The sequence below is a fragment of the Odocoileus virginianus genome, chromosome 34, assembly GCF_023699985.2.
Source record: "Odocoileus virginianus isolate 20LAN1187 ecotype Illinois chromosome 34, Ovbor_1.2, whole genome shotgun sequence".
NCBI lineage: Eukaryota > Metazoa > Chordata > Mammalia > Artiodactyla > Cervidae > Odocoileus > Odocoileus virginianus.
In genome coordinates, this window is record NC_069707.1 from 22,083,935 (window position 1) to 22,096,941 (window position 13,007).

The 13,007-nt window shown below is 38.1% G+C and overlaps 1 protein-coding gene across 3 annotated transcripts in view; it reads right to left on the minus strand.

Annotated features, from left to right (window-relative positions):
• Window positions 1-13,007, minus strand: part of AIG1 (androgen induced 1) — a 257,349-nt gene that overhangs the window by 174,130 nt on the left and 70,212 nt on the right. For all 3 annotated transcript variants that reach the window (XM_070461498.1, XM_070461496.1, XM_070461497.1), the window contains exon 2: window positions 4,887-5,042. In XM_070461498.1, coding sequence (XP_070317599.1) covers window positions 4,887-5,042 — 156 coding nt within the window. The remainder of the gene's footprint in view (window positions 1-4,886; window positions 5,043-13,007) is intronic.

Consider the following 13,007-nt stretch of genomic DNA (forward strand, 5'->3'; position numbering starts at 1 on the left):
TTATCACACCAGAAAAGGGTTACTTAACAACTCTGAAACTAAACTCAAATGAAAACCTCAAATTCCAGAAAATCTCATCCTGGCACATGCTGGCTTGCTCACAATATCTTGGATCCCACCCCAGGTTAGACCAGATTCAAATTTACAGGACTTTCTCAGACGGTTCCCTATTTTTTGAGACTGGTACATCCTCATCGTCAACCACCTGCCAAAGTTTGTTAAGCAGCAGCCACACATCAGGTCTAGAGCTACTTAAGTGAGCCCGGGGCAAAGGTGTACCAAGAAGGTGTGAGAGCGGATTATGTGCATCCTGCCAGCTGAGCAGCTGTGGGTGAACGGGATGCACAGACTTGAACTGATGGAAAATATGACTGTCCTTCATCATTAAACGAGCTGCTTGGGCCTACAGGCGGTGACACATTCAGGACTTTTGAAAGAGGCAATTTCATACTCATCAAACTCATTTTTTACTACTCTTATTTTCTTTTTCTTTTTGGTTGATAGCCTTTAGCCTGTTCTCTTAACTAGAAGAGTATCTGCCAGCATGAAAGTCAACGGAACTCACGGGAGACAAAAGACCTTCTTGGTTTGATTGCTCCTAATAAACATCAGTGCTTCCAGACCACATAATGTCATAGAATTATTTGTAATGCTTCTTTAAAAGGGTGACAGGGTTCAGAAATGAACTGCACATGGTAAGATGAGCCTCCCAGGGGTTGTCCCTGAAAAAATGAGCTGCAAGGCTTTGGGAGTGGTGGTGGTTTCCGGCCATTAGCATCACTAATCAAGGCCAGCTTTGCATTTATGGGAATCTACACAAATCAGGATGATACATGCTATGTTCACTCAAGCAACCCTGCCTGGTTTCCTCAAGCTTATGCTGAAACAAAGCTTCACCTCAATTATCTTGGGTTGGAATGCTTCATTATTTTGATATATCCTTGAGAGACAGACTGCATGAAGTAGAGGCATCAGGTCCATGGGTCACAGAATCATACTTAGTGCTTCATGCCCACATAAAGCAATTACTGTCGGCTCTCAATTAACCTCGTTATTGGAGGCAGCATTAGTGGAGAAAATACAAGTCCTAGTAACCTACCCGGGTCTTTCTTGCTGCCACAGTTGCAGCTGAGGTGAGAGAGACAGAAGTAATGGAAATGTCCAGAAAAGCTCAGGGGGGGAGAGGTGTCTTTGGGAAACGCTGAGCAGAGGTGATACATTCAGCTCCCCTTCTGCCCTCTTTCCAGGCCCACTGCCTTTTTGCCTTGTGTGCTAAAAGTCCCTTCAATGTCATGCCCAACTCTTTGGAACCCTATGGACTATAGGCTGCCAGGATCCTATCCTCTGTCCATGGGATTCTCCAGTCAAGAATACCAGAGTGGCTTGTCACGCCCTTCTCCAAGAGATCTTCTCAACCCAGGAATCGAACGCACGTCTCTTATGTCTTCTGCATTGTCAAGTGGGTTCTCTGCCACTACTACCACCAGGGAAGCCCTTTTGCCCTGCACCAAGAAGCAAAAGTGACATTGCTTTCCCCTTCAAACTTGGGGTTGACGAAAGCGTGGCGCTGAGAAAGCCTGGAGAAGGCAGCAGAGAAGGTCCTCTGTGAGGCTGGCAGCCAGAGCCTGGAGGTCCCTGGGGACTGACCACAGATTTCTAAGTGGAGTCTCTGCATCTTCCCTCTTCAGAGGCTCAAGCCACATCCCAGGCTTTCTGGGCACAGGGAAAGTGCTGGGATTTGCCCTTTAGTATTTTACTGTGCCAGCCAACATGATACAAGGTGTTCAATTACAAATGTTATAACCAATCATTTGCACACATAGGCATTCTTACACTACAGATTCCTACAAGTCCTGGGCATCACTGCTATTTCCATCTGTCTGATGTAATGAACCCTTTGGGCTGGCTGCCTCCCTCTCAGGCCAGGAGCTACAGGAAGAGTAAAGATGACACCTCTTCTTGTGATTCCCAGAGACACTGCTTCAGGAAGGGCCCATATACTACCAAGGAAGAAAGTCTTAAGTGATGAAACTAATCTGGAATTCCAGATCCTAATGAGCAGCTGGGGGAGATATAGAAGGGCAGGGGAACCTCTGAAGTCACAGCAGAGACTAGGGCTCATCTGAAAGGAAAGCTGCGGAGTAGAGAGAAAGACAAGGGAAATATCATGAAACTGTATGTTTACATGAAAAAAATTGGATAAAAATGATTGTTATTGTTTCATCGCTCAGTTGTGTCCGACCCTTTGTAACCCCATGAACTGCAGCACACTAGGCTTCCCTGTCCTTCACTGCCTCCTGGAATTTGTTCAAACTCATGTCCATTGAGTTTAAAATTATATAAAAATGGTTATAAAGAGTCAAATTCATATCCTCTTTAAATATGACTTTATAATAAAATTAGTGGAATCTAGGAAGAAGGCATTTATCAGTCTTTTTTTTTTTTTGGCCTCAGAATGAATTTCTGTGTGTTAGAGTGAGAAATCAGGTAAACAGACACAAAAAACCAAATGACAGAGTAAGAAACAATGGAAAATGCAAGATGATTACAGGCCAGGATTCTTCCTTATATTAAAAAGAGAGACAGGAAGAGAAAAAGAGAGGGGCAGGAGGAGAGGGAGGCTCCATAAAGCTCAGGAAAAATAGAATGCTAGCGACTATAAAAAGGAAAGTGGCTCATTTTAACAGGGAAAATTATGACCCAAATATTGACTATAAAATATCAGTGGGCAAGAAAAAAATAAGAGAGAAATCAGTGAAACGGCACATTTCTGATTCATTATTTATTCTTTATATTCCTCTGTGAAGTTCATTGGCTAGGAAAGGTGCATACCTTATGTAATGAAAATATGATATTATGATTTTTGGCTCAAAAAGGAGCATAATAAAGGCAGTATGATGTCTCCTATCTCTTTTAAAACACAGAGAAAACAACAAACATAGTGAAACATGGGAGAAAATATTGGATGTACTCAAATCAAACAAACAAGCAAACAAAAAGACTGCCATTCTTTTTACAAATCACAAAGCATGCATGGACTAAATTCAGGAAGGATACTGAAAGTGGACAAATATCTCAAGTCTCGAGCAGGATAAAATGTTTTAGGCTAAAGTGATGTCATAAATGCCTAGAGGGCATATGCAATGAGCCTTTGATCAGAGTAGCAAAACACGCAACTTAAGCTCATAGAGACACAACCTGACACCATGTAACAGAAGCGGGCAGAGCAAAGAGGAAAGGATAAAATTGTATTTCTATTTGACCTTGTATTGTGTCACTACTGTATTCCCTCTAACCAAGGAGGAGCTCCAGAATCACTGACATGCCTATAGAAATTCCCAGGGAGTAAACTGGAAAAGGGAATGCCTACCCACTACAGTATTCTTGCCTGGAGAACCTGGTGGATAGGTCCATGGGGTTACAAAGAGTCAGACATGATTGAGTGACTGACACTTTCACTTCAAGCAGGTAAAAAGTAACAGAAAACACACAAACTTGGGTTTTCTAGATAATTCTTTCAAGTAGAAAGTGTAGGTCTTTACAGTTGATGGCAATGGAAATTTTCTCTTAGATAAGTATTCTCATAGAAGGTGTTTGAATTTTATAAGGCAAGTCTAAAGAAGGAAATATTAAATAATATATAAGGTATTTAACCCTGTTATGTTAAGCAACCGAGTTTGAGAGATCTGCTAGGTGGCTTTAACCTGAGCATCCATCTAGATTTTCAGAGGGTAAGGATGAATAAGGAGACATATGACCAGATCATACTACTTTCCTGGTCCTGTTGTTAAGAGCCAAGGGTTACTTCATTCCAAGAAGACACAGCTCAGCATGTACAAAAAGCAATTCAGTGATAGTCTTGTTGCACACTAGCTGGTCTTAGAACAAATGCATAAAGGCTTCAGCCAGGTACAAATGTGGCAAATATGAGTAAGAGCCACTGGAAGGATTTAAAAAGCAACTTTCTGACTTTGCCTACAAAGGCCCTTGGACTTGGTACATGGGTTTCTGTTTCTCCACCTGATTTCTATCAGGTGGCTGACGAAAGTTCTGTATTTGAATTACACAAAACGCTCTTACTTGTTATCACAATTTACAAGTGTTCTCTCATTCTTCTCTTGGCTCTTCACAGGTTAAAATCTAAGAATCTCATGGTGCCCTGGCCCTCTAGGTAGAGATGATGGGTGATTAACAGATCAGTGGAGGAAGTTAAGCTCAGGAGGGAATCTAACTGAAAACAATGGCAATCAATGAAGCCAGAGTAGACCCAAACATTAAGCGGCATTTACTTAAGTGATATTAGCTAACGGCTCCACTGAGTAAGTGAAGAAGTGTGAGCTATTACTGACTTCCTCTCCCAAGTTCAAAGATACAAGAATGATCACAGACCCATACATTTCAAGTCTGGGCTGCTTAAGAAACCATTACAGGTTGAATTGTGTCCCCCTAAACTTCCTATGCTGAAGCCCTAACTCTCAGTATCTTGGAACGTGATCGTATTCAGAGGCAATGTCTTTAACGAAGCAAGTGAGATTAAACGATGTCTTTGAGGGCCCCTGATTCAGTCTGACTGTGTCCTTCTAAGAAGAGGAGACTGGGACAGAGATACAGAGGAAAAATCATGTAAAGATACAGGCCAAGGAGGCCGTTTGCAAGCCAAGGAGAGAGACCTCTGGAGAAATCAATCCTACAGACACCTGGATACCAGACTTGCAGCCTCTAGAAATGGGAAAAACTAAATTTCTATTGTTTAAGCCACTCAGTCTGTGCTGCTTTGCTATGGCAGCCCCAGTGCAGAAGCCTATAATGAGCCCTGTTTTCCCTCTGAGAAGTCTAATATAATACCCATTTCTTTTGTGGTTGAATGCAATTTACATCATACTCACAACCCCAACAGGAAAGGCCAATACAGCCAGCATCCAGTCCCGGAGAGAGATGAGCTTCTTGAGCTGTCTTTCCTGTTCTTGGTTCCCACTTCCTCTAGTCAGAAGACTGGAAAGATCAGTCAGCACACAGATGCCAAAAAAGACAGCTTGGATAACCTAGAGGGAGACAATGATTGGTAGTAAGTCAATAAGATAGAAAGAGACCCAACCTTGAGAATAGCAAATCAGCCTTTGCAACATGACATAGGGTAAGAGAGGATGAGAAGCACATTTAAAGACCTGGCCCTGAAAAAAGAGGAAAACTCGGATATTTACAGCTTGCTATCATAGGTGAGAAAATCCATCTTAAAACACTACTTCCATTTTTGCTAAGGACAAATGCAAAACATGCGCGGGCAGAAACTGGTATCAGTTCTCAAAATGACATATCCCGTATTTTAAAACATCACATCTGTGGTTTAGTAATATTGACTAGTGCAATTTAACAAACATCTAAAGAGTGCAAAGAAAAAGATAAATAAAAAGATCAATAATAAATGAGACAATTAAGTCTGAATGTGAAGAAACCTTCCTACGATTTAATCTCTTAGGTCAAAATTTTTTCTACCAAAGGAAGTGGTAGAAAGCTTCTAGTCCTTGAGTCAAAGAGAAATCAACTGAATGCAATCATCAAGATTGAAGCAGAGCGATTTTCTGTTGTCAAACTTGAACTAAATGACCTCCGTCTGAGTCTTCAATCTTTATGAAATAAGATCTTCCCGAAGTAAGGTAAACTTAGTCACACATTTTCCCCCAAAATGTACAACAACTTGTACATTCCAAAATCAGTTACAAATTGAATTACTTACATAGCTATGTTTACTTGGACCATCACAGAGAACACTGAAATGCTAGAGCCCAGATATTCATGAAATTCCTAAAGTGAGGGTAAAAGTGTTGGTGATCCAGAGCTACGAGTGAAGGCAAGCAGAATACTGTAACATAACTTGGCAGATGGTAATTCTAATTATGCAAAGGGCAGAAAATATATTCCCTGGGCTCAAAGTCATACCCATTTAGCACCAAGAACAGATTCAGGGGAATTTTTCTAGTTCCATTTACAAGAAATAATTTACTGATGATGTATTTGTACAAGATACAATTTTGCTCACTATGGTTAGAAAAACATATCAAAATAATTTTCTCAGTGAATTATCATCTTGGCAATGGAACGAATCTGTGAAAGTTCTGTTCCTCAGTGAGGCACAGGACAAAGCGGGCAGAAGGATCCTCAAAATTACCTGGTTCTATCTCTTGGAAAAGCACAGACACACTCAATTTTGTTAACCATTCTGGTTAAATTTTTATCTAAGTCACGTGAAAAATTCCCAATAATGAAGATTCCATCACCAGGTAATACACTAGGCTCTTTTGAAGTCAGCAAACCCCACTGTTATTAGTCATTCTTAGCCAGAATTATGTTCTATTCTTCTTCATAACTTAGCCTACTTTTGCCTTCAATGACTTAAGATTTCTTGCTTTTCTACAACCGGAAAAACCAGAGTGGGAGAAGCTAAGACTGCCACATTGAGCATGGCACAGTTAAAAGTGTTGGCAAGAATCATGCCATGATGACCAGAAATAATTTAAATGACTCGGAATAATTTGCCACTTGGGAAAATTTTCCATTGCACACCTTAATGACTTTAGATGTTAGACCTTTATGTCAACCCTAATGGGGTTTGAGAAATTGGGGAATAATACTGGGGAATAATAATCTCTATTACAAGCTGGTAGTGAACGTATTAAAAGGTGTCCTCCCTTATCAATAATCAGGGAAATGCAAATTTAGATCACAATGAGATAGCATTTTTCTCATCCATGTAACTATTGACTACTGTAATTTAATTCTGACAGTCCCAAGGGTTATAAGGATGGAGAATGACCAGAATTCTTATGGTAGGAATGAAAATTGGGAAAACCACTTTGAAGAAAAACTGGCAGTGGCTAGTGATCTAAAAATTCATTTACTTTTTCATCTAGTGACTTCACTATGAAGTCACATCTACAAGAAAGTTAATTTCAGCATTCACTGCTTCAATAAATGAACACAATCTAAAATCTCTTAATAGCTGACTAGATAAATCATGCTACAGTCATACAATGGAATTCTAAGCACACATCAATTTTTCACTCTCACAACAAAATTCTAAACAACAAAAAAGGAAACAAAAAATGCTGCATATTGACACCATTAAAAAAAATTTCAAAAAATGCAAAGATAAATTCAAAGATGCATGCATATGAGGTAAAGTGTGAAGAAACAACATGTAATTAATAACACTAAAATTAAGTACCTCTACCAGGAGGATGAGATTGAAGGAAGGACACAAGGGCCTCAACTCTGTCAGCATTTTATTTCTTAAGTTGATTATTGGGTATACATAAGTTTATTATAGTCTTCTCTATATACTTCATTATTATGAAACATTTCCAAAAAACTTTAAGAGTGGTTTTCTTACTTTTGGAATATAGTTAACTAGTTTCTTTCAATTCCCTTCCTTCCAAATCAGTTTCCTCTAGTTTTTAAGATCAGCTAATAGTAGCAGAATTTAGTGAGCGCCAACTCAAGTGAACTAGATGAATTTTAAAATTCCATGGTCAAGTAACAGGCACCATGTTTGTCTCCTACCATAAACTAGACATATGTACTAAATATAGAAATCAATTTTTCATATATTGGGCTTTTCCCCTCTGTAATCAGCCATAGAAACCTGTTTTTTTTCCCCCATTTATTTTTATTAGTTGGAGGCTAATTACTTTACAATATTGTAGTGGTTTTTGCCATACATTGACATGAATCAGCCATGGATTTACATGTGTTCCCCATCCCGATCCCCCCTCCCACCTCCCTCCCTATCCCATCCCTCTGAGTCTTCCCAGTGCACCAGCCCTGAGCACCCGTCTCATGCATCCAACCTGAGCTGGTGATCTGTTTCACCCTTGATAGTATACTTGTTTCAATGCTATTCTCTCAGATCATCCCACCCTCGCCTTCTCCCACAGAGTCCAAATGTCTGTTCCTTTTAAAGGGCTCACATGATGAGATCAGGCCCACTGTGAATAATTCTCCTTGGCCATATAAAGTAATATAATTAAAGGAGTGATCATACTCACAGGATCTTCCAAAATCCTGTGGGAGGAGATTATGCAGATATGAGTATCACTGAGGGTCATTTAAGAATTCTACCCCCCATAAACACATTCTCAAGAGCCCAATTAGGATATACAGATATTCAAGTTCTGACCAATCAGAGAGGCCTTATAGACTTCAACAGGCCTTCAGTAGAGACTCAAGACACTTAATATTTAAACAGCAGTGCTAAGATGGCCCTGGAATAAAAGTGACTCTAGATCTAACCCAACAATACTTAAAAACAAGCCTCAAAGAAAAAACAATCAGGCTGATCTATGAATAACTTAAACACTTGCAAATATAAAATTCTATACTCCTTAAAGGAGGAGAACAAAATCCAAACATTTAACAATATCCAGCATCCAATCAAAAATTACTAGACATGCCAAGAAACAGAAAGTCCTTTAACCAGGAGAAAATGAATTAAATAAAAATAGGTACAGAAATGACAGAAATATTGGAATTAGAATACAAGAACATTAAACAACTAAAGTCAAGAAGTTAAATGAAAACCATGAAAGAAAAAAATGTAAAGAATCAAACTGAACATTAAAAGTGAAGAAGATATTACCTGAAATTAAAAAGTCAGTGCATGGGAATAATAGATTAGCCACTACAGAAGAGAAGATTTAAAATTGAATACACAGCAAAAATGAACTATCCAAAATGAGTCAAAAGAAAGAAAAAAAAGACTAAAAATTAGCAGAACCTCACTGAACTGTGAGAAAATATCAAGCAATCTAATATACATGCATTAGAGCCCTGAAGAAGCAAACGGTCATGTAAAAACAATCTGTGAAGAAATAACGGCTGATGTGTTTCCAAATTTATTGAAAACTATAAACCCGCACGTACAAGAACCCAAACAACGGAGCCCATACAAAGAAAACTACATCAGCATAGTGCAGCAAAATGCTGAAAATCTGTGAAAAAGAGGCAGTCTTAACAGTCACTACAGAAAATGGCATCGTGTACAGAAAAATAAAGACTAAAAATATCTCAGACTTCTAAAACAAAAAAAGCCAGAAAACAGTAAAATTATAGCTTTAAAGTTCTTAAGGGGAAAAACCATCAAAGGTGAAAGATTTTTTCAGACAAATAGACAAATGGTGACAACAGACTTTCACTAAAAGAAATGTAAAAGGAATTGAGACTATGATACCAAACATAACTTCAAATTTAAACTAAGCAATGACAATTGCTATAGTAGTAAATATGTGGATAAACATAAAAGATTTATCTTCTGATTTGTTTTATTTTTAAAGATAAATGACTATGTAAGGCAAAAATATAACAATATATTGTGAGGTTTCAAACATATTTGGAAATAAAATTATGACAACCAAAGCACAAAAGAGGGGAGGAAGAGAAGGCATGCTGCTGTTGAATTCTTAGTTACATATAAAGTGGTATAATATTATTTGACGGAAGACAGTGACAAGTTAAAGATGCATATTATAAACGCTACAGCAACCACTCAAAGAATGAAATAGAGATCTTTAGTTAGTGTACTGGTTTTCTGTGCTGAGAGACAAATAACCACAGACTTAGTAGCTTAACACACAAATTATTAGTTTACAGTTCTTTAGGTCACAAGTCCAGGTAAGTCTGTCTGGCTTCTATGCTCAGGGTACCACAATAGCAAACGTACAGTGCTGACCAAGTTGGGCTCTTATTTGGAGGTTCAAGAAAAGGATCTACTTTCAAGCCTTGAGTCTTAACTCTTTTACACTATAAAACCGAAATTCACATTCTCTTGTTAGCTGCCAGCCAGAGTCACTCTCAGCTCCTTCTATCTGCTCTCCGATCCATGTACAATGGCTCCCTCCATACTCAAATCCAGAATATCAATTACTCTTTATGCTTTAGATCTTTCTAAATCTCTTCTGTTTTCCTCTTCTGGCCTGAAAAAGCTTTCTAATTTTAAGGGCTCATGTGATAATAAGGTCAGGCCAACATGGATAATATTCTTTCTTAAGGTTAACTGTTTGTATATCGTAGTGTAATCAGAGGAATTGTAGCTCATTCATTCACAGGTTCCCAGGATTAGAGTGGGACATCTTTGGGGGCCAATTTAGAAATTCTATCTACTGTAAATAACAAATGAATACTGGAAATAAAATGGAATATTAACAATATCAAAGTAATCCAAAAGAAGTCAGAAACTGGGAAAAAGAAACAAAGAACAGATGACAGAGAAAAAAAATGTAAGATAGCAGACTTTAATCCAACAATGCCTATAATTACATTAAATACAAATGGTTTAAAGTTTCCAATTAAAAGGCAGAGATTGACAGATTGCAATTAAAAAACAAACAGCGCTTCAAGTATAAAGATGTGGATTTGTTAAAAGTAAATGGATATGAACACTAATCATAAGAAAGATGGAGCAGCTATATTAATATCAAAATAAGGTTTCAAGATAAGTGATATTACCAAAAATAAATCATGATAAAGGGATCAATTCACTAAGAAGGCATAATGATCTTAAATGTGTACTGCCATAGTTGAGCTTCAAAATGGAGGGAGCGAAAATTGATTTAACAAAGGCTTAAATTGCTCAATAAGCTTTTTTAAAATAAATAAATGATTCACTTGTTCTTGGATAACAGATGCTTTTATGAAGATTTAAAGTGCAAATGCAGAGAAATAGAATCTCATATTCCAGAAGAAAAAAACAAAAGTTCTGCAAATATAAATGTAATAGTCTAAACATGTTGCCAAATTTAGAAGATTAATGGTATTGTGAACCCTTATACACCTCTACAGCTGATTCCTCTTCTTAACCACTGGTGCTGCGTAACGTAGCAGCCCTCTCATCATTACCTGGTGGCTACCCCGTCACTGTCTGTTCTCTCCAGTGGCTCTCCCCTGCTAATGACCACAGTACGGCTGCCATGCCTTAACTGCTGTGGAAGACTTCCCCAACGAATGTGGAAATCAGAGAGAGGAGAGACCACAAAACAATTTTCTCCCAATTTCCAAACATCAGGAGACACAGAGGGATGTTGGGTATTGCTATCTTTTTTTTAACTTACACTGGTTAATACTCAAAAGATAATACCTAAAAATTGTGGAACAGTCCATCATTTCCTGCAGAGAAGAAAGGACTGACTTTTGGTTATCTGTTCATTTAAGAAGCAGTTAGTCAATACTGTTAAACCATTTATATTTCTGCCACTTTGTTAAAATCTGACTTGCGCTGACAGCTAACAAATCACATTAGAGACATTTTACTCTGCTGCCTATATGTATCATGCTGTCCACTGCAACTTAAAATTCATGAAGTTAAGAATGTAAAAGTCACATGAAGATGCACAAGTGAATCTTAAGTAGGATTCCCTTGAAGCATTATTCAGCTCCAGCCATTCTGCAGAGCTGGCATTTTCAAACCATCAGCTCAGCATGACATACATATACACCATCTGGCTTTGAGTTCTTAGCAGGCTGCTTGATCTTATTATTTTGTATCATGTGTAGAAATGAAGTGGTCAAATGTACCATATCTCTCCAAGAAATATAAATAGAAATCTATCAGAATGGGGAAAAAACATCCCAAGATATTTTGCAGTCATTCCAGCATTTATTCCTCTAGAATGTTCTCTACTGTTTAATTCATTCTGCATCTTCTGTCCAACCCCTCAACTCTCCCTGGCAGGAAATCACAACTTATTTACTGAGTTATTTTATGTTTAGGATTCACTTCCACAAGTGTGGAAATGTACCCAAATTCCACTCATGTCTTCATCTTTCTTGACATGAGTATCTTTATTAAATTAACATTATTTTCCTTTTTCTCTGGAATGCACTAAACTATTACAATTCTGTTTGTACTAGAGGGCAAATTCATTAGACTTATAACATTTATTCCCAAACATATAGGACACAGTTTATTGAGAATGGATTTTATTTCATTTCACTAGGTCAACTTCAATATCCCCAATTACATGTAATTGTGCCAAAGCTATAGTCTGTATATTAGGTTATGTTATTACTTCAGTTGTTAATTTTTACATTTCTGAATAATTGGCCAAACTCAGGCAAGAACCAAGGATGCACCAAAATAGGAAAAGTATAAGTAAGAAATGGAATCATTATTTGTATGAACTTTAAGACGAGTAAAGATGTCTTGACCTTTGGGAACAAGATTCCTTGTAAATCAACATACTGCATTTTGCTCATATTTTACTTTCATAAGATTAATGCAAAGAGTACCATAATGCTTGTTTTGAATATTTTGCTTATTTTAAAGTTAATTTTTAGACACAGCAGACAGAGGAAACAAGAAGATGGAACTCTGAGGGGTGGCAATGAAATTGGAGTGATGTGGATCATGGAATGAAGGAAAACTGTGGAGAGAACAGATGGAGAGAAGGCAGTGAGATTTATAGGTGTCATAAGGGAAGGCCTGGAGGAGTCCTCTATATGAGGACAAGAGCATTAATTAAAGGGGAGATGATAAAGAAGAAATGAAAAATCTATCTAAGCTCTTCAGTAATCAGAGAATAACATTATGTACATTCTAGTAATCCAGGAAAGAATGGAATAGATAGACAGATGGAACATGCCTATATAACATACATGGCACGTGTTGTTTGTGTAATTTCTCCTATGCAGCAGGGTGAATAACACATTTGGAGAAATGGTGTGAGATGAAGGCCTTTCAGTTTCTTATACATCACGTGGTACTCTATAGTGAATAGTGAAAGTTGCTCAGTCATATCCAACTCTTTGTGACACCATGGACTATACAGTTCATGGAATTCTCTATGCCAGAATACTGGAGTGGGTAGCCTTTCCCTTCTCCAGGGGATCTTCCAAACCCAGGAATCAAACCCAGGTCTCCTGCACTGCAAGCAGATTCTTTACCAGCTGAGCCACAAGGGAAACCCAAGAATACTGGAATGGGTAGCCTCTCCTTTCTCCAGGGGATCTTCCTGATCCAG